At 37.4% G+C, this 23,544-nt stretch overlaps 1 protein-coding gene across 1 annotated transcript in view; it reads right to left on the reverse strand.

The window, feature by feature from the left end:
- Positions 1–23,544, reverse strand: part of CCDC7 (coiled-coil domain containing 7) — a 432,318-nt gene that overhangs the window by 84,552 nt on the left and 324,222 nt on the right. Inside the window, exons 25-28 of the mRNA XM_070500835.1 lie at positions 21,043–21,153; positions 8,340–8,438; positions 4,356–4,466; positions 3,891–4,022 (exon numbers count right to left, since the gene is read on the reverse strand). Of these exons, the coding sequence (XP_070356936.1) occupies positions 3,891–4,022; positions 4,356–4,466; positions 8,340–8,438; positions 21,043–21,153 (453 nt within the window). The remainder of the gene's footprint in view (positions 1–3,890; positions 4,023–4,355; positions 4,467–8,339; positions 8,439–21,042; positions 21,154–23,544) is intronic.

Here is a 23,544-nt window from a genome sequence, read left to right on the forward strand (position 1 = left end):
AAGATACCATTAAGAGAATGATAATATAAGCCACAGGCTGGAAGAAAATATTTGCAGAACATATACCTGATAGTGAACTGTTATCCCAAATATACAAAGAACACTTAAAACTTAACAGTTAGAAAACAAATAACCCAATTACAACATGGGCAAAAATCTGAACAGATACTTTACCAAAGAAGTCATACAGAGGGCAAACAAGCACATGAAAAGATGTTCAACATATAGGTCATCAGGAAGTTGTGAATTAAAACAAGAATAAGATACCACTAAATACTTATTAGAATGGGTTAAACCCCAAACACTGAAAACAAATTCTATCAGGCATGTGGAGCAATGGGAACTCTGATTCACTGCTGGTGGGAATGCAAAATGCTACAGCTATTGGAAGATGGTTTGGCAGTTTCTTACAAGTCGTGCTTCTAGCTAATTGCTAAATAATAAAGAAACTGTTGGGCTTTTCTTGTGGTTTAGGATTATTATGAAAAAATTACTGAGACCATACAGGCATCATGAACTTCTCTCTGAATTATTTACAAAAGACTGTGCAAATATGAGAAGAAAGCAAGCTAGCTGTATTATTATCAGACAAAATAAACATTAAGGCAAAAAAGCATTTTTAGAGATAAAGAGTGTACTTTCACAGAGACAAAGTCTTAGTTTACCAGGTGAATATAACAAGTATAAATTTGTATACATTTAATAATATAGTTTACAAATACATAAACTGATCTGGCAAAACTACCAGGAAGCTGAGAAAAATCTGTAATAACAGTGAAAGAATTTAAGATACACTTCTTAGTAACACAGAATAAACAGACAGAACTTCAATGAAATTAAATAATTGAATAACACAATAAATACATTTCATCTAACGTATACAAAAGACATGATTGACTGAACATTCACAAATCTAAGAACAAAGTTTTTCTGCTCACTTTAATTAAAAGTTAATCAATGATATTGAAATTATCATACTTACTACTTAGTGTTTCCATTTTGACAGCTCCAAGCTTCTTAGTTTGAGATTGGCTTTTTGACAATGCTACTTTATCCTCCGGTAAAAGATTTTCATCTAATACCTCTTCCACTACAAGAAAGATGTTTCTAATCCATTAAATAGAGAACTGGATTTACTGAAAAAACTCTGTAACTCAATTATGTCAAATGTCAATTATCCAGGAATATTTTCTCTTATACTTTGAAACAATATAATCAAATACCACATTGTTAAGATACTTAATTATACAGTGAGTACATGAAGTGTAGAAATAATGGGAGTATTTTCAAGAGAATAGTTTTATAAATTATTCATATTTTACGACTAAATTCAATATATAGAAATAAACAATCAGTAGTTGAATTTAACATAACTTTCTCACAAATGACAGAATAAACAGAATTTCAATGAAATTAAGAAGGCACAAACAACATAATTCATCAACGTGATATAATGGAGAACATAAATACACACACATACATGTTATATATATTATGCACATATGTACTTATATGTATATGATACAGTATATAGCATTTATTTATATGATTGAACTAAAGAAATTTAATTAAAAATTATTATACAATAGTTTCAGTCATTATACTTACTACTAAGCCCCAATTTTCTGGCAGTTTCAAGTGTCTTAATTTGAGATTTTTTTTTAGATAAAAACTTTATCTTCAGGTAAAAGATTTTCATCTGATATCTCATCTATTTTCTCAGCTACAAGAATAGAGGCTTTTAATCCAATAAAAAGTAAAACAGCTGGATTATGAATCCTCTGGACTATTAATATATACCAAGAACCACTCAAGGTTTCCTTCCAGCATTCTAACAGTTTAAATAAATAAACACAATTTAAACAAATGATCAAACAACTCCCTTTCCCCAAAAAAGTCTGAAAAAATTCTAGTGCGTTTTCAAACCAGTCAATGAAATTAAGTGTAAAAATGATCGAGATGCTTTCCTAAAAGTACGTGGAGACACTCCTGTTACCTCGTGCATCCACTTAGAAAGTGGTGACTAGACTTTACTGTACCATGGTATTTACATTTTAAAAATATTCAAAACGTTTTCTAACATATATGATTGATTTAAAAGTTAGACTGATTAAAAAGTAATAATTCCAAAATAAAGAAAGGAAATAGAAAGAAACCTGGATCAAGTAGGAACAATAGAAAGCATATAAAAAAAGAAATATTTAAATCCAAATATATCAATATGTATAATAATTGTAAATGGATTACATGTTATAGGGCTCGACAAAGACAGTGACACTGGATTTATCAACAATTTAACTGTAACCTATTTATAAGAGACACCACTAAATTATAAGAATACAGAAAATTCAAAAGTAAATAGGTGATGAAAAATATGCCATGCAAATACTAACCAAAATAAATATGCAGTAGTGTGTCAATGTCAGACAAATAGGATTTTAGTCAAAAGACCTTACTGGAGACAGAATAAGATGGTACTTTTCATAAAAAGAAAATTTTGAGTTTATAAAGAATATCTAACATTTTTTTTTATGCACGTAACAACATAGACAGTATAAGGAAAATGGACAGTATAAGGAATATACAAGAAGAAATAGATAAATCTGCAATCATGTGGGAGAATTCAAAATACATCTCTCCATAATTGATAAAACAAATAAAATTCTAGGAAATCAAGAGTTAGGAAATTTAAATAATACAAAAATTTGACTTAGATGTCTGTAAGCTGGTAGTAGAATACACATTCATGAACAAAATAAAAAGTTTTGCTTAAATCAATTAAAGTTCTAAATAATTTATTATTCATAATCATATTTACTGCTGAGTCTTTTCTTTCTAGCAATTCTGAGTGTCAGACAAAAGATTTTCATCTAATGCCTCATCCACTCTCTGGGCTTCAGGAAGAAAGTCTCCTGAAAGCACTAAATAGAGAACTAGATCTGAGGAGAACCTCCAGGTTTACAATGTACGTTAATTATCCAACAACATCTTACATCATTTTTTAATGATATAAGCCAGTTGCTGTCTAGTTGAAATACAAACATCATGTGAATAGATTTTTCACTTGTATATATAAGCAGTCTTGTTACTTTTTAGATATACAGAAGCATTAAATATATTTAATTTAGAAATATTATTGTTACTGACATTATAAATACTCATATATTTAAAATTATTCTTTAGTTTCCTTAGAGTATTTACACTTTAGAATAAAGTTTAAAATTTTTAGTATCAAATATGGCTAAGGAAAATATATGTAATATAAAAAATATAAAGAAAAAAGAGTAAAAGAAACATATCACAAGGGAAAAATAGAAAGAGCCAGAAAATGGTGTTAATACACCTAAAAATATCAATAATTAGATTATATATGATTACGGGAGCTAATTAAAAGACAAAGATCAGGATAAATTTCAAAATATGTACAATTGTAAGTTTCTTACAAGAGATACAGCAAAACCGTAAAGATACGGGAAAATTAAAGTCCAGGATAGAAAAAAATGCATCATGCAAACATCAACCAGAAGAAAGTTTGTGGAGCTACAGTAATAGCAGATAAGGTAGTTTTAAAGGAAAATAAACAAATAAAAACTATAAAAATGATGAAGTGGGTCTCTTCCTTAGGACAAAATGTTCTGCCCCCAAGAATATTATCAATTTTAAATTTATGTGCATATAAATAATAGATCATAAGGTATAGATCAAAATATGAGATTTAACATATCTAACTCAGTAATTATAAAACAAACAGATAAATCATCAATAAAAATCTAAAGTGTGATGGGAAAAATTACCAAAGAAGCATACGATTGAAGAAATATTCACAAACCAAAAACAATGTTCTGAATTTAATCAAAAGTAATTTATAAGATTTATATTTAATTACTTACCATGGAGATTCTTCTCTCTGGTAGCTCCAAATTTCTTAGTTTGAGATTGGTTTCTTGAAAATAAAACTTCCTCCTCAGGAAACAGATTTTCAACTGATAGCATATTATTTTTTTGGTTTTCAGGAGGAAATGCTAAGTAGAAAATGCATAAGTATAATGTAACCTTGACATGCCACATAATCATCAAATTTTCTTCCCACACAAGTGAAATGAGAAAAATCTTGTGAATAGTTTTCATGAGTGTGTGTGGAAACAGTCTTGTTACTTACTAATTATTGACCACTCAAATAACAACCAAAAATAATCATTAATTTTGCTTTTGTTCTCTAATTATCTTAGGATATTTACACTTTAGGTCATAGTGTAGAATTTCTATAAAATATATGCTCAAATACATATTCATGAACCAAAAAAAAGATCTTCTAATGAGTTTAATTTAAAGTTTCCTATAATTACTATACTTACTATTGCGTCTTTCTCCTCTGGAAATTATTTGTTTCTTTACTTGCATTTGGAGATTTGACACTGAATCTTGCTTCAAAAATATAAGATTTTCATCTTGTTCTCCCATATAAGCTATATAAAGAGATGTATTTAGTCCACTAAATGGAAAAACAGATCTATTGTGAAATCTCTAGATTTCAAATTTATAACAAGTGTACAGTAGCATTTTCTCTCATTTTTACAAAATCATAACTAATTTATTATACTGCCAGATCTGTCTTTGAAATGGGTGATGTCGAAGCTCTCTCATTATTTAATAAATATTCCTAAGCAACAAATATATTTTATATTGGTCTTCAGGTTTCATCAATTAGTTATACTTTAGGTTAATACATAATAATAGATCAAGCAATGAAAATGCATATCCACAAGATTAGTCATTGCAGCCTTATTTGTAATTGCAAAATATGGAAAACCATCTAAATGTTCAAGCATAGGAGATTGGTTAAATAAACTGACACATATACCACAGCTACGGTATTGGTATAGTGTCAGTGATGCTATAATGATAGATAATGATGTATATATATATACACACATATATACATGTGTGTATATATATACACAGAAATAACTGTACAAATGGTGAGACATTCCCCTCCCACCTGCACTGATACATCTGATGCTTGCCTGATGTCATTTCGTTGGAAAATGAAACATTGGTTGAAACATTGGTGGAGTCAATGCCCTTTCATGTTTAGACTCTTTCTTATTTTATTGCACTAAGTGAATAAAGACTTAATTGTTACTTTCAGTTTACTTTGTTGCCTTAATTGACCACTCTTACACCTGGTGGTTTCCTCTCGGTGGCAAAGGGTGGCAGGCAAGGTGGCTCAATTAAGCACACTGTCTTTCTGGGAAAGCAGAAAGCATGAAGATCCCCCAGATCATTGTTGGGAGATGCCAGAGAAGTCTACAGGGCTTCTTGGAGGAATACTAACTGGTCATTTGCAAGAGTCTGAGGGTTCAGCAATGTACTCTGCTAGCCATATCAATGAGTCTCAGGAAGTGCTATCTCAGGAATGCCATGGAACACTCTTGGAAAGTGCCAGCAGATTGTTTATGTAAGCTTTTTGCTTTTAAGGTCCTTCTCTTTCGTTTAATGGTCCTTTCCTCTAGCCCCAGACTCCCTGGCCAAAATACCTGGTGGGTCAAATTAGAGATCCAACAGAGGGGCTCTAGAAACTCTAGGGAAGCAATTCCTTGGCCACTGCTATTGTCCTCTGATGATAAAAATAAAAATTGCCACATACTTTGCAAGCTACATTACACCCAATGATTGTTGTTAGCTCTAATGAGGTCCAGACAATGATAGACAGCCTATGACATAGCAAGTTAATGAGACTTGTGGTTTAATCAAATGAATATAGAACTCTTTGGAATTGCTTTGCCCAGTGACTGAAAGAGACCTTAAAGGCTTGAGTTGTTCACTTGCATGATGAAGGAGGTAGTCTTCTTAAACTTAGTGAGGGACAACGGCACTTTGTGGGGTGCATCACTATGGTACCCCTCCTTCAGAATGTCTTGACAGAAGAAAGTTTGATCAAGGAGAAAGAAGGAAGAGGGGAGATGAGAGGCAAACCCTGAGATCCCCTCCTTCCTCAGCTGTGTACTATTCGTACTCTGACAGCTTTGGCATGAACCTACCATTAACATCGTATTTTGATCACCAGTGCAGAGGCCATAGCAGCCCTGTGAACCATGCTGGTGGTCCCTTGGTTCTATAATAATGAGTAAGAACAGTAGATAAAACAGTTAACCAGCTCAGATGTCTAGGTTTTTTCATGTTACTCCTGCTGGTTATCAAGCACAATCAAACTTCCTCATAAGGTCAGGTGATAATGTTCTGCAACAAAATCCAGAATGTAACAGACATATTTTGGGACATGGAAAAAACAGTTACTGCCCAGACAGTAAAGACTGACTGGCACAGAGAGCGATATAAAGTGTAATCATGCTCTCTCTTCTGGATGATGCTTCTAGAGACGCTCTTAGAGTCTCTGTGAGTCTGGTTATTCAACAGTGGTTCTCAAAGAAGAGGTTGATGACCAAGTATTGGGCCATGGGGGCTACAAAAGGTAGTCTCCCTAGGGTCTGCATGTTAATGACCCCTATGATTTATAAAACTGTTATTCCCTCTGCCCCTTGCTATGAATTTGGAGATGAATAGATGACCACCTCCAACTTTTACTGAGAACGGTCAGCTTTCAATGACTAACAAGACCAGGAGTTAGATCAGGTTCTTATATCCCCAGTAGGAACCAAAAGTTGTATTCCAGGGTCAGCGTTCAATGGGGAGGTGGGAGAGAATTACATTTCCAGGCCTTTTGGATACTAGTGCAGACGTGATCGTGACCCACATACCCCAGCACTAAAATGATGGGAAAACAAATAATGCTTTCTGGTTTTGGGTCTGAGGTCACTACCAATGGGACCCTTTCCTAGACCCAACTATAGATGGGTCTCTTTGGCCAAGTACAAACTCCATTCTTAAGGCATCCACTACTGAATGTATTATTGGTATAGATGTATTATTTAGGTGAACACCTGCTCACCTTTGCCCACAAGCCCTGAAAAAAATTTCTCCAGTTAGGGCCATTTTACTGGGCTGTGTAGAAGACCATAAACCTACCAGACTAGCAGCTCCTAGTGCTGTTATTTCTCAAAAACAATAGCAATTGCCTGGAGTGAAAAAGAAATAACTGCCTTCATTGCCAAGTTTGAAGATAACAAAGTTCTCCATGAGACTAATTTTCTACTCAATAGCCCTATCTGACATGTGGCCTCAGAATCACAGAGTCTCAATGGCTTATTGGCAGCTCAATGCTGTAGTACAGCCCTGGGCACTGGCAGTATCTGACTTAGTGACTGTCACAGAGGCTGTTGCTCAAGGTAAAGGAACTTGGTGTACAACAACTGACATCTCAAACTCTCTTTTCAGCATCACCGTCCATGCAGATAATTAGGATCAGTTTACTCTTATATGAAATGGGTTGCAATATACCATTAATGTCCTTCCACAAGTCCACCTAAACTCTCTATTTGTCATCATTTGGTAGGGTAAGACCTAGAAAAAGTCCTGCTGCTGGAGGGAACACTAGCTTCCCACTATATTGAAAACATCTTCCTGGTGGTCCCAGACAAGAACCCTACCCAACAAGGATTAGTCACTCTGCAGACACACATGGAGCAAAATGACTGAGCCATTAACACAGAATGGGTATAAGGACCTATCACCCAAGTAAAGTTCCTGAGCATGATCTGCAAATGAATTCTGCAAACATCTCATTCTAGAGGAGATGATTGCTAATATTTGGTTTTCTCAATCTCCCCCCCAAAAAAGAGACCCAGCAATTGGTGAGACTTTTCTGGTACTGGCACTTTCCATACAGGGAACTTGATGGCACCCATCTATGAGGTTACCAAGAAGACCTCACCTTGTGGTGGGGTGTCAAATTAACAGAATATCCGGGAGGGGACCCTCTGACAAGGCTTTCAGGCTGCCCTTCCCCTAAGCCTCTCTGATTTCTATCTGTTCAAGTTACAGATCTCAATAACTTCTCAGTTTATCATTGGAGCCTACGGCAGAAAGACACTGCTACAGATCAAAAGTGCCCACTGGGCATAATCTCCTGGAACCTGTAATCTTCCAGAGTTAGCTGAAAAGTACACATCCTTTCAGATTCTATTGGCCAATTATGGGGCCTTGGTGGATACTGAGTACATATTCTATGACTGTGAAATAATCTTATAACTATAAATTCCAACCAGAAGGTATTAACACTTTTGCTTTAGTTCTCTCGTTATCTTAGGGTATTTGTACTTTAGGCCAGAGTGTAAAATATCTATAAAATATATGGTTAAATATATATTCATAAACCAAAGAAAAAAGATCTTCTGATGAGTTTAAAATAATTGAAAGTTATTCAAAATTATTATACTTACTGTGGCGCCTTCCCCTTCTGGAAGTTATTTGTTTCTCTACTTGCTTTTGGAGTTTTGACACTGAATCTTGAGGCTCAATCATAAGGTTTTCGTCTGGTACTCCAAAATGAGCTACATAAAGAGATGCATTTAGTCTACCAAATGGGAAAACAGATCTACTGTGAAAACTCTAGATTTCAAATTTGTAGCAAGTGTACAGCAGCATTTTCTCTCATTTTTATAGTTATAAATAAATTTCCATTTAGATCTGATACAAAAATGATAAGAAAAATTTTAATGGGTGCTATTGAAACTGTCTCACAATCTAAAAAATATTCTGAGGCATCAAATATATTTCATATCAGTCTCTACTTTTGGGTTATTTATACATTAGGTTCATACATAACAGACCAAACAATGAAAATGTATATGCACAATGTTATTCATTACAGTATTATTTGTAATTGCAAAATATTTCAAACCACCTAAATGTTTAAGAAGAGGATATTGATTTAATAGATAAGGTACATACTACAAATTATGGTGTACTATAAACCATGGTATATAATGTGGTACAAAATGCTTTTCACATTTATGTAAAAATAATGAAGAAGATTTCTATAAACTGATATACAAGGATTTCTAAGAGATAATGTTAAGTCTAAAATATCTAAAAAAAGAGTTTCTAGTATGCTGACTTTTGGGTCAGAAAAAAGTAGTCAGAAAAAATAGAGAAATAGACAGATATTAAGTTTACAAAAGGAAGCACAGGAAAGATATGCAGGAAAATAACCTAGTTGGTTACCTAAAGAAGACAAGGGTGGGAGAGAGGACTGGGAAATGCAAGGAGAAGGACTGGGGAAGAAATCACACTCTTAAGTATACCTTTTATATAATATTTACTTTTGGAAGTAGGCTGATGTTCTACACATTCCAAAAATAAAATTAGATCATCAAGGACAAGAAGAAGCAACTAAAGCTGAAAGCAAACAATGAAATGAACCTACTGATGGGATAAAAAAAACCCTGGCACTAATCCAAATAAGTTATAAATACAGTGTTTGAAACATACCCTCAGTCTTGGGCAAGAGTGTGGGAGGCAGTCTACAAGCAAATCACTAAATCTTTTTGGCAGGTTTGTTTCTGTAGTGGTATGTGCCAAGCAATTCTGTAACAAGATTTGAAGCATTGTAGGATTGAGCAAATACATAAATCTTTTGATTTTTTTAAGACTCAGGATTAACACTGTGGAAGAAAGGACATATGCATACGAAATGGAGGAAGGCAAGAATGAAACCAGAGGAACTAGAATTCAAAGTGTCTGAGAGTTCTCATGATTATTAAAATATGTATATACATGACATATGCATGTATATGTGCACACACACACGTATGTGTGTATGACACATATAAGTATATATGTATAAACCAAGGAGTGTGGATCCAAGTTAAAATCCTATGTATGATCTTTTGGGTTCTACCATAGAAAATTAGAACGGCTTTATAAGGCAGTTACCATGGGAAAAAGCTTCCTACCTCACACTAGATGTAATGCACAGCCAGTGCTCTGGTCTCTGGAAGGATGTTCAATCAGAGTTCAGGCCCTTCTAGACCAACCATGCTCTTACATACACACGTATCTGCATTTCTAGCCCCTGTGTCTCCATTCAGAGGGGCTCAACAGAATCACTGTACTTTTCAGGTGACTTTGCTTAGACTATCTTAGTGGGGAGCCTTGAAGACAATTTTCTACTTTCTGACTCAGTTTTCAGTACTTTTCCACTCCTAGCTCTCCCTGCCTCCCCTCACATCCCAGGTCCATAAAATGGCAAGAGCCTTTTGTTGGGGGCAGTGAGACAATCCTCCCCATCCCCGCCATTTGTGATGAAACATCTAACCTGTTGCCTTCAATGGGGAAAAATGGAACATTGATTAAATTGGGCCCTTTCCCATTTAGACTGTTGCTTATACTATCACAGTAATTGAATAAATGTTTGTTACTTTCAGTTTGGCTTGTCATCTTAATTGACCAACTCAACAACTAGCAGTGTTTTCTCTGATAAATTGGTGCAATGAGCACGGTGGTTAATAAAGCACATTGCCTTTCTAGAAAAGCAAACACCCTGAAAATCCCATGGGGCACGTTGGGGAGGTTTTAGAGAAGTCCATCAGACACTTTTGAGTGACTAAGTGGATCATCTGCAAGAGTCTGAGAATTCCATGGGCACTTCATCAGCCATGTCAATGTGTCTCAGGAAGTACTAGTGGACCCTGGGGGTACTTTGGGGAGTGCTAGTGACTGTTTACATAAGCTTTTCAGGTATAAGGGGGACCACCAGTCCTTCCCATTAGCCTCCAACTCCCTGGCCAAATTCTCCTGGTGGGTCAAATCACAGATCCAAAAGAAAGACTCTAGGAAAGCTAGGGAAGCAATTCCCCAATTACTGATACAGTCCTCCAACAATAGGAACAAAATTCATCAGAGACCCTGAGTGCTGAGTTGCACCCAATTACTACTGTTAGCTGTAAGCATGTCCCTGGCACTAAAAGACAGCCCATGATACAGGGAATTTTTGTTGAGACTCATGCCTAAAATGGAAAAGAATGTAGAGTGCTTTTGGATCACTGCACCAGGGAATCTTAGACACTTGAGTAGTTTGCCTCCATGATGAAGGAAGTAATCTTGTTAAACTTGTTAAGTGACAGTGGCACCTCAGCAATGTGTCACTATAGACTCCCACTTTCAGAGTACAGTAACAGCAGCCACTTTGCCTAAGGAAGAGGAGGAAGATGGCATTGGGATGAAAGGGTAAAAGCACTCAAGACCCTCTGATGTTGACCATCAGTACCCTCAGCTGGGTATTATTTGCGCTTTGAGAGACTTGGCCCACACATGATGAGTTCCTTGCCACTGAATAATATGGGTGGATCATCCTTCCAGTGGATAGGATTCATCCTTCCAGTTTCCCTGTGAGCCACCCTAGTGGTCTCTTATATGTACAAATGAGGAGTGAGAACAATAGATGATGTGACCGTTAATAAGACTCAGATTTCTAGGTTTATTCATGCAACTCCCACTGGTTACTAAGCTCAATTAAATCTCCTCATAGGCCATGTTGTTCAGTCTGTGACATAATCCAGATGTACACCGACAAATCATCAAGTTTGGAAAATGTGGCTGCTGCCAGGTAGCAAAGGTTGATCAGCAGAAAGAGTGATGTAAAAATGATAAGCCTGGGGGCTGACCCCGTGGCCGAGTGGTTAAGTTCGCGCACTCCGCTGCAGGCGGCCCAGTGTTTCGTTGGTTCGAATCCTGGGCGCGGACATGGCACTGCTCGTCAGACCACGCTGAGGCAGCGTCCCACATGCCACAACTAGAAGAACCCACAACGAAGAATACACAACTATGTACCGGGGGGCTTTGGGGAGAAAAAGGAAAAAATAAAATCTTTAAAAAAAAAAAAAAATTAAAAAGAAAAAAATGATAAGCCTGTGTCCTCTGCCAGAGCATTTGGGCTAAGGCCTTCCCAAAGAGATCTCTGGGTTTGGTTACTCAACAAAGTTTCCCAAAGAGGAGACTAATGGGCTCTCCCACCAAGGAACTCATGGTCAGATAGTGAGTAAGTAGGCTGCCTCACTAAGGTCTTCAAGGTGATGGCCCTAATGATTAATATAAGTGCTATTCCCTCTGCTCCTCCCAGTGAATCTGGAGGTGAGTTGGAGAGCCCTGTCAACTTTTACCCAGATGTCTAAGCTTTCAAAAATAAACAAGACTAGGGAATGGGCTGAGGTCCCTATGTCTGTAGTGGAGAACAGCAGTCCTATATCAATTTCAGAGTTCAGTGGGGAGGTAGGAGAGAATTGCATTTGTTGGGCCCTTTGGATACTGGTGCACAGTTAACTGTGATCTCCACAATCCCTGACCCTACAATGAGGGGGTTATGGATTGAATTGTAACCCCTCCAAAACACAGAATTTCACTGAATTGTAACCCTCCCCCTAAAATATAGAATACCTCACATTGTTATCACAATGTGACCGTATTTGGATATAGGGTCTTTACAGAGGTAATCCAGTTAAAATAAAGTCATTAGAGTAGGCCCTAACCTGGGAAGAATAGTATTCTTATAAAAACAGGAAATTTGAGCCCAGAGGCAGACACACATATGGGAAGAAGATTATATAAAGATGCAGGCAGAGACACGGTGATGCATCTAGAAGAACGATCAATATTGCCGCCAAACCACCAAAAGGTAGTACAGAGGCATGAAACATATTTTCTCTCAAGCCTTCAGGAGAAAACAGCACTGCCAACATCTGATCCAAGACTTCTAGTCTGCTGACTATAAGACAATAATTTTTTGTTCTTTAAGCAACTCAGTTTCTGATACTTTGTTATGGCAGCCCAAGAAACCTAATACAGATTTTTGGTACTGGGAAGTGGGCTACTGCTGTCACAAATACCTAAAAATGTTGAAATGGCTTCAGAATTGGGTAATGGGTAGAAGCTACAAGAGTTTTGAAGTACATGATAGAAGAAAACCCTAGATTGCCTTGAAAAGATTGTTAGTAGAAAAAGGGACATTAAGGTGATCCTGGTGAGAGCTCGGAAGGAAAAGGGGAGAGCTGTAGAGGAAGCTTTTATTGTCTTAGAAAACACATACATCACCATGAACAGGATCTTGCTAGAAATATGAATGTTAAAGGTGCTTCTTGTAATAATACATTAAAAGGATCATACACTGGGGCTGGCCCTGTGGAATAGTGGTTAAGTTCCGCAGACTCTGCTTTGGCAGCCTGGGTTCACGGGTTCAGATCCTGGGTGCGGACCTACACCACTTGTCAGCCATACTGTGGCAGAGACACACATACAAAATAGAGGAAGACTGGCACAGATGTTAGCTCAGGGCTAACTGTCCTCAGCAAAAGAAAAAAAAGATCATACAGCATAGTCAAGTGGGATTTATTTCAGGATGCAATGATGGTTAAACATCTGCAAATCGATCAATGTGATACACGACATTAACAAAATGAAGGATAAAAATCATGATCATTTCAATAGATGCAGAAAAAGCATTTGACAAAATTCAACATCCATTCATGATAAAAACTCTCAACAAAGAGTACAGAGAGAATGTACCTCAACATAATAAAGATCATATATAACAAGCCTACAGCTAATGTCTTACTCAACAGTGAATAGCTGAAAGCTTTTTCTCTAAGATCAGGAACAAGACAAGGATGCCCACTCTCATCACTTTTATTCAACACAGTATTGGAAGTCTTAGCCAGCGAAATTATGAAAGAAAAAGAAATAAAAGGCATCCAAGTTGGAAAGGAAGAAGTAAAATTGTCGCTATTTGCAGATGACATGATATTCTATGTAGAAAACCATAAAGATTCTACCAAAAAATTGTTAGAACTGGTAAACAAATTCAGTGAAGTCGTGGGATGCAAAATCAAAATATTCTATATGCTAATAACAAACTATCAGAAAGAGAAATTAAGAAAACAGTTCCATTTATAATAACATCAAAAAGAATAAAATCCCTAGGAATAAATTTGACTAAAGAAGTGAAAGACCTGTACACTGAAAACTGTGAGACCCTGATGAAAAAAACTGAAGAAGACGCAAATAAATGGAAAGATATTCCATGCTCATGGATTGATGAGTTAATATTGTTAAAATGTCCATACTACCCAAAGCAATCTAAAGATTCAATGCAATCGCTATCAAAATTCCAATGGAATTTTCACAGACATAGAACAAACATTCCTAAAATTTGTATTGAACCGCAAAAGACCCCAAATAGCTAACACAATCTTTAGAAAGAAAAAAAGTTGGAAACATCATGCTCCCTGATTTTAAACTAAATTCCAAAACTATAGTAATCAAAACAGTATGGTACTGACATAAGAACAGACATGTAGATCAATGGGATAGAATAGAAAACCCAGAAATAAACTGATGCATATAAAGTGAATTAATTTATGACAAAGGAGTCTTCAATAAACAGTGTTGTGGGGGAAAAAAGGTGCTTCTGGGGAGGTCTCAGATGAAAATGAAGAACATGTTATTGGAAACTGAAGGAAAGGTGATTCTTGTTATAAAGTGGCAGAGAGTTTGACTGAATTGTGTTCTGTTGGGTGGAAAGTAGAACTTGTAAGCAATGAACTTGGATACTTAGCTGAGATTTCTAAGCAAAGTGTTTAAGGCACAGCTTGGTTTCTCCTTGCTGTTACAGTAAAATGCCAGAGGAAAGAGAGAAATTGAAGAAGCTGTTAAGCCAAAAGGAAACAGAACATGAAGACTTAGAAAATTCTCAGCCCATCTACATTGAAAAAATTGAGAAAGCAAGCTCTGGAGAGAACACGAAGATTGTGGCTAGACAACTGTTTGCTAGGTGTGTGAGTTGTGAATCTAATCAATCATTTCAGCAGAAACACTGCCAGCTTGGACTGAAGGGTCCAGAGACTGGATAAAATGAAGAAAGGCTGGGACCAGCCTGGTGGTGTAGTGGTTAAGTTCGTGTCAAGCCTTTGGTCCACTCTTTCCCAACAAATACAGAGTCCCAGTGATATTAGAAATGTTCAGCTACTGGTATATTCACATTCCCTAAGCAGGGATCTATATGGTATCCCTCTTGGGTTACCAGTAAGGCCACTATTTTTGAGTGGTGCCTATTTTTGACTAGGGGCTACCCTGGCTACCCTTCCCCTGAGTCCCTCTGATACACATTTGCCTTTGAGTTAGAGGTCTCAGCAACTTCTCTCTTCACCAATTGGAGGAGCCTAAGGCAGAAGGACACTGCCACAGGTCAGGGGTGCCCATTGGACTTTGAAATCTGTAATCTCCCAGCATCAGCTAAAAGTTACACACCCGTAGAGAGACAAATATTGGTCTGTTATTGGGCCTTGGTGGATACTGAACTATCATGACTCATGGCTGTGAAGTGTTTTAAACAGGAAGTCCAACCAAACGCCCTCCTTAATTTGGCTATTGTTCTCTATTTATTGTAGTGTATTTACACTCTAGTTCAAAGTGTAAAATTTCCATAAAATATACACTAAAATAGAAAAGAAAAAAGATCTTCTGATGAGTCAGGGAATTTAGGGAGGTGGAGGGACATTAGTGGTATATTCCAATTGATTCCACATAAGAGTAAATTGATCTTGACCGTCAGCATGGACAGGGATACTAAAAAGGGAGTTTGAGATGTTAGTTTAATTTAAAATAATTTAAAGTTATCTACAATTATTAGACCTAGTGAGTCTTTCCCCTATAGAAGTTCTTTGTTTCTCAAATTGCTCTTAGGTTTTCAACACTGAAACTTGATGCTAAAGCATAACATTTTCTTCTGGTACTTCACCATGAGCCACATAAACAAATGCATTTAGTCCACTAAATGGAAAAATAGATCTATTGTGAAATCTCTAGATTTCAAATATATGATAAGTATACAATATCATTTTCTCCCATTTTGATAAAGTGATAAATAACCATAAAGCTAGATCTGAGATGAAAATTATGAGAACATTTTTAACATATATGTGTGTAAAGATGTCTAATTATTTCATAAATATTCCTAGCTATAAAATATGTTTTATATTTGTCTCTAGTTTTCTTGGGTTATTTACATTTTAGGTTAATACATATTCATAGATCAAATAATGAAAATGCATGTGTACACGGTTATTGATTATCCCATTATTTGTTGTCACAAAATATTCAAAACCAACTGAATGTATTAGCGTAGGCAGTTGAATAAATTAAGGTCTATTTATACTAAATTATTATACTATATTATTAGTTGAATAAATTAAGGTATATTTATACTATGGTATAGTACAAATTTTGATATATCTTCTATAGTATAAAAAAGATCTCAATAAACTCACATTAAGATATTTCCAGGAGATGATGTTAAGCAAAACAAAGAATATCAAGTACTCTAACTTGGGAAAGAAAGAAGGGGAATTAAGAAAAAAACTGGGGCCGGCCTGGTGGCGCAGCGGTTAAGTTCGCACGTTCTGCTTCTCGGCAGCCCGGGGTTTGCCGGTCTGGATCCCGGGTGCGGACATGGCACTGCTTGGCAAAAGCCATCCTGTGGTAGGCATCCCACATATAAAGTAGAGGAAGATGGGCACGGATGTTAGCTCAGGGCCAGTCTTCCTCAGCAAAAAGAGGAGGATTGGCAGTAGTTAGCTCAGGGCTAATCTTCTTCAAAAAAAGAAAAAAAGAAGAAAAAAACTATGAGAGAGATACTTATATATGCAAAATGAAGCACAAGAAAGGTATCAGAAGCATTGTAGTTGGTTACCAATGAGAGGACAGAGGAGGACTGGAAAAGGAATGATACTTCTTTAAGTATACATTTTTGCATATTTATTAATATGGAAGTAGGTTAATTTCAATAAAGTCCAAAAATAAAATTAAATCAAAAAAAATTTTTAAAGGACTAAAACCAAAAGCAAACTTAAAGAAATGAACCTACTGAAGGAATAAATAAAATACCAATCCAAGTAACTAATCAATATAATACTTGATATAAACTCTTATTCTTGGACAAGAGAGCGGAGGATGACTTTAAACAAATCACAAAATCTTTTTAGTAGATTTGTTTTTCTGGTGGTATGAGCTAAACAATTCTGAAACAATTTTAGAAGCATTATAGGATTAAACAAATGAGTCCGTGCGTTGACATTGTGCAGAGTCAGGATTCACGCTGTGGAAGAAAGGATATACATGTATGACATGGAAGAAGGCAAGAACAAGCCCTGAGGGGAACTGAAGGTGTGAGAGCGTATGAGTTCTAAATATGACTGTGCATGTGCATATGCATCTATATGTGCACATACGCCTGTATATGTACACACATGCATATGTGTATATTTGTATATGTATGAATACTAGGAAAGTCTGACTCCATGCCAAAATTCCATGTGTGATCTTTTAGGCCCAATCATAGACAACTACAAAGGCTTTATCTGGCATTTGTCATGGGGGGAAACTTCACACCCCATGCTATACTTGATGCTCAGACAGTGTACTGCAGACATAGGAGGTCATGGACTAAAGCCCATCTGGGCTGGTCATATCTGCATTCTTGCTCAGGTGCATCCATTGGGAAACCTTATGAGCTGGAGAAAATCTCAGCTGAGGCAATATATTGTTCAGTCAGTTCTGCCTAAGACTACCTTGTGGGATGGACCTTGAAAACCTTTTCTCCATTCTGGTTCAGTACTTTTCCACTCTAAGCCCTCCCCCTCTACTTCCTCATGGCACCTGGGTCCATAAAACACCAGTAGCCTTTTTAGGAGGACTCTTTCAACACAGTGAGACATCCCCTCTTCCCGCCACCACATCTGCTCTGATGCACGTGACCTTCCTCTGGTGCCATTCTGTGGGGAAAATGACACATTGGTGGAGCTAGGGCCCTTCCTTGTTTAGGCTCTTGCTTATACTATTCTCAGTAAATCAATAAACACTTAATTGCTATTTTCAGTTAGGCTTGTTATCTTAATTGACTGACTCAAAAATGGCAGCTCTGCCTCTGACAAATTGACGCAGCAAGCAGGGTGGTCGTTGAAGCACAATACCTTTGTGGAAAACCAAAATATCCGATGCTCTTACGGGGCACTTTTGAGAGACGCTTAAAAAAAAGTCTTTGGGGCACTCTCAGGTAATGCTAGTGGATAATTTGCATGAGTCTGAGGGCCCAAGAGGGCACTTCACCAGCCATGCCACAATTCCCAGGAAGTGCTACTGGATGCCACAAATTAATCTGGAAGAATTCTAATGGATTGTTTACATAAGATTTTCAGTTCTCAGGGGAATAATTCATCCTTCCCTTTAGCTCCTAACTCCCTGGCCAAGTTTCCATGGTGAGTCCAATTAGAGAACCAACAGGGGGACTCTAAGAAAGCTAGAGAAGCAATTCCCTAGCTACTGGTTACAGTTCTCTGATAATGGGTCCAACAATCATCAAAGACCCTATGAGTTGAGTTGACTCTTGTTATCTCCAAGCATGTCCCTGATACCAAAAGACAGCCCACAACACAGCAAGTTATTGAAACTTGTGCCTTTAATGAAAAAAATGTAAAGGTCTTTAGAATCACTTTGCCAAGTGACCTGAAGAGACCTTAGGGACCTGGGTAGTTTGCCTCCTTGATGAAAGGGGTAATCTTGTTAAACTCAATGTCTGAGAGGGACAACTTGTGAGATGTATTACTACTGACCCCTATTTCAGAATGTGCTAACAGTGGCCACTTTACCTAAAGAGAGGGCAGGACATAGGAAGGAATATAAAAGGATGCTAAAACAGACCACCTCCATCCTCAGCTGGGCACTATTTGGCCCAAACATGATGAGTTCTCGCATGGAAAAACATATATGACTATCTTTTTAGAGATAATAGTATCCTGGAAAGCCATGTTGGTGACCTTTGGGTGTACAGTAATGCAGTGAGAATTGATGACAAGATGATTGACCAGACTCAGATTTCTAGGTTCATGTGTGTCAATCCTGTTTATTATGGAACTCAATCAAACCTCCTCATAAGATCATGTCAATCGATCCATGAAACAATCCAGATCTTAACTGACTAATTTTTGGACGTGGTAAAAGTAGCTGTTGCCTAGATAGCAAACGCTGACCAATGGAGAGAGTGACATAAAAATGGCAATCATGTGCCCTTTGCTGAACGATCTAGGCAATGGCCTTACAGAGGAGAAACGTGGATCTGGTTATCAAAACTGGGGTCTCTCAAAGGAATAAATTGATGGGCTCTTCACCAAGGACTTGTGGCCAAGTTGTAAGCCATGAGGGTCCCAGAAGGCACTAGGGTTCCATATAGTGATGACTACTATGACTAATACAAGTACTATTTCCTCCAGCTATCTCCCACGGTAATATCTCAGTGAATCTAGAGACTTGGGTAGTTTGCTTCATTGATTAAGAAGGTAATATTGTTAAACTTAGTGAGTGAGAGTGGTATCTTGTGGGGCCCATCAATACAGACTCTTCCTACTTTTACCCAGACCTCTAAGCTTTCATAAATGAACTTGACTAGAGTTAGCCATGGTCCCTATGTCTCCACTGGGGATCTGAGGACATATGCTAACGTCAGAGTTCAAAGTGGAGGGAGGTAACTACATTTCTTGGGCCTTTTGGATACTAGTTAATGAATACCTATGATCCCCACAACCCCTGACATGAGGATGAGGAACAAACAAATAATTCTCTGTAGTTTTAGGTTTGAAGCCATCACCATCAGGACTCTTTTCCAGACTCAGCTATGGGTGAATCCCTTTGGGCCACTACAAACCCCCATTATTGTGGCTTCTACTGCTGAATATATATTGGTAGAAGTATATTTTCTCTATCAAGCAGCACTTGCACTTACTCCTAACCCTTGGTGAGATTTGCTGAAGTTAAAGTATTTTAGTGGGATATATGGAAGTTCATGACCTACCAAACTATTCGCACCTAGCACATTTTCTACCAAAAATAATATCAACAGCCTAGGGAATAAAAAAGGAGCAACTGCCTTCATCATTGAGCTTTAAAAAGTCAACAACGTCTGTAAACCATTTCTCCATTCAATAACTCCAACTGGCCTGTGCGCAAGACCTTTGGTACCTAGATTCTAAATTGATCAGGGCTGCACAAAGCATTAGTGCAGTCTTTGGGACCAGTGGCACCTGACTTTGTGACAGTTACAGAGGTTATTGCCTAAGATAAAGGAACTTGATATGCTGCAACTGACATCACAAATGCTCTTTTCAGCATCTCTCTCCAAGCAGACGATCAGAATTCATTTGCTGTATGTAGGGTGGGTTGCATCACACCACTAATGTCCTTCCAGAAGACTCCCTAAATTCTCTGACTATCTTTAATCAATGCATAGGTCAAGACCTGAGAAAAGTCCCACTCATGGAGGGAGTACTGGCCTTCCATTCTATTGATGAAATCGTATTAGTGGGCTCGACCCAAGGGCACGACCCAAAAAGAATTGGGTGGCCTGTTTACCTAGATGCAGCACATGGCTGGGCCATTATTACTAAAACTGAAGTAAAATTCTTGGGCACGATCTGTAAGGAGCATAGTATATCATTCCAGAGAAGACGATTGTTATGCTTTTGGCCTTCTCTGTCCCACAAAGTGAATGCAATTGGTAGGACTATTCAGATACCACTACACTCTCACAGGGATCAGATAGCATCCATCTATCAGGTTACCATAAAGATCGCTACCTTTGGGGTCCTGATGGACAGGATCCCTTGAAGGCCCTTCTACTGACCCTTCTGATTTTCATTTGCTGTTTCAGTTATGGGTCTCAGCAACATCTCTCTTTACCTACTGGAGCCTATGGCATAAGGCCACTACCATGGGTCAGAGACACCACTGGGCTTTGGATCCACAATTTTCCAGAGTTGGCTAAAAAGTGCCTATCCTTTATGAGACAATTATTGGTCCACTATGGGCCTTGGTGGACACTGAGAGCATGACTTTGGCCATGTAATAATCTTACTACAAGAAATTCTAACCAAAACATATTAGCAGTTTTTGCTTTTGTTCTCTGGCTATGTTAGGGTATTCACATTTAGGTCAAAGTTTAAAATTTCTATAAAATATATGCTCAAATACATATTCACAAAACAAAGTTCTTCTGAGGCATTTAACTTAAAATGATACAAAATTATTTATAATTATAATACTTACTATTGAGTAGTTCCTCTATGGAAGTTTTTTGTTTCTTTAATTGAACTTGGGTTTTTGACACTGAATCTTGATGTTTGGGGATAAGAGTCTCATCTGATACTTCATCAAGAGCTACATAAAGAGATAAATTAAGTCGCTTAATGGGAAAATAGATCCACTGTAAAATCTCTAGATTTCAAATTTATAACAAGTGAATAGAAACATTTTCTCTCATTTTTATAAGGTCATAAGTAAATTTTCTTTCCTTTTTTTTTTTTTTTTTTTTTTTTTGCTTTATCTTCCCAAATCCCCCCGGTACATGGTTGTATATCTTAGTTACAGGTCCTTCTAGTTATGGCATGTGGGACACTGCCTTAATGTGGCCCGAGCAGTGCCACGTCCACGCCCAAGATCCAAACCGGCAAAACCCTGGGCCACCGCAGTGGAGCGTGCGAACTTAACCACTCGGCCACGGGGCTGGTCCCAGTAAATTTTCATAATACTAGATCTGATATGAAAATTAAGAGAACATTTTTAATGAGTATGTGTTGAAGCTGTTTTTTATTTTATAAATATTCTTAGGCATCAAATATGCTTATATTAGACTCTAGTTTTCTTAGATTATTTAAACTTTAGGTTAATACATATTTATAAACCAATCAATGAAAATGCATATGCACAGTGTTGGTTATTTTAGCATCAATTATAATCGCAAAATATTTAAAATCATCCAAATGTTCAAGAATAGGAGATTGGTTGAATAAACTGATATATATATACCATAAACGATAGCATACTACCTTCCATAATACATGTAAGGTGAAACATTATGCTGTACACTTTAAACTTATACAGTGATGTATGCCAATTACATCTCAATAAGACTGGAAAAAAAGAGCATAGTACCAGTTATGGTATATGATGGTGCATGTGTGTGTGTGTATAAATACATATTATATATGGTATAGAAGGGATATAATTTGGTAAAAATAACTATACATACAGTGAGACAGTCTCCTCCCATCTGTGCTAATTCATCCAACCCTTGCCCATTATCACTTCACAGGAAAATGAAACATTAGTTGAAACATTGGTGGAGCCAGTACCCTTTCCATGTTTAGACTCTTGGTTATATTATTGCAATAAGTAAATAGAGACTTAATTGTTACTTTCAGTTTGGCTCATTGTCTTAATTGATCACCTTCCCAAATGGCAACTCTCTCTCAGTGGCAAATGGTGGCAAGTAGGGTGGCCCAATTAAGCATAATGTCTTTCTTTCTGGAAAAGTAAAAAGTGTGAAGATCCCCCAGATCATTGTTGGGAGATGCTAGAGAAGTCTACAGGGCTTCTTGGGGGTGGGGGTACTAGCTGGTCATTTGCAAGAGTCTGAGGGTCCAACGATGCACTTTGCTAGCCATATCAATGAGTCTCAGGAAGTGCTATCTCAGGAATGCCATGGAACACTCTTGGAGAGTGCCAGCAGATTGTTTATGTAAGCTTTTTGGTTTTAAGGTCCTTCTCTTTGGTTTAATCATCCTTTCCTTTAGCCCCAGACTCCCTGGCCAAAATGCCTGGTGGGTCAAATTAGAGATCCAACAGAGGGGCTCTAAAAATATCTAAGGAAGCAATTCCTTGGCCACTGCTATTGTCCTGTGATGATAGGACTAAAATTCCCACATACTCTGCAAGCTAAGCTGCAGACAATGATCGTTGTTAGCTCTAATGAGGTCCCAGACAATGATAAACAGCCTATGACATAGCAAGTTAATGAGACTCGTGGTTTAATTAAATGAATATAGAACTCTTTGGAATTGCTTTTCCCTGTGACCTAAAGAGACCTTAAAGGCTTGAGTTGTTCACTTGCATGATGAAAGAGGTAGTCTTCTTAAACTTAGTGAGGGACAATGGTACTTTGCCGGGTGCATCACTATGGTACCCATCCTTCAGAATGTCCTGACAGCAGAAAGTTTGTTCAAGGAGTCTGAGGGGAACACCTAAGTCCTTCTTCTTTCTCAGCTGGGTACTATTTGGGCTCTGACAGTTTTGGCCTACCCATGATGGGTTCCCTATAACCAAAATACATGTTTGGACCAAGCTTGTAGACATAATAGCAGCTCTGCAAACAACACCAGTGGTCCCTTGGTTCTACACTGAAAGAGAGTGGTGGATGATAAGATTGTTAACAAGACTCTAGGTTTATTAGTGCCACTCCTGCTGATTATTAATTAAATCTCCTTGTAAGGCCAGTGACATAATCCAAATCATAACTGATAAGTTCTTTGGCAAGGGAAAAGCAACTACTGCCAAAATAACAAACAGGGACCATTAGAGAGAGTGACATAAAAATGGTAATTGGGCACACATTCCTGGAAGGTCTGGGTAAGGGCTTTCCCAAAGAGCTCTCTGGGTCTGGTTACTAAGCAATGGGAGCTCAAAAGAAGAGATTAATGGGCTCTTCATCCAGGAACCCATGGACAAGTGGTGTGCCACTAGGGAACAAAGGGCAGGCCCCCTACGGTCTGC

The sequence above is a fragment of the Equus asinus genome, chromosome 29, assembly GCF_041296235.1.
Source record: "Equus asinus isolate D_3611 breed Donkey chromosome 29, EquAss-T2T_v2, whole genome shotgun sequence".
Classification (NCBI taxonomy): Eukaryota; Metazoa; Chordata; class Mammalia; order Perissodactyla; family Equidae; genus Equus; species Equus asinus.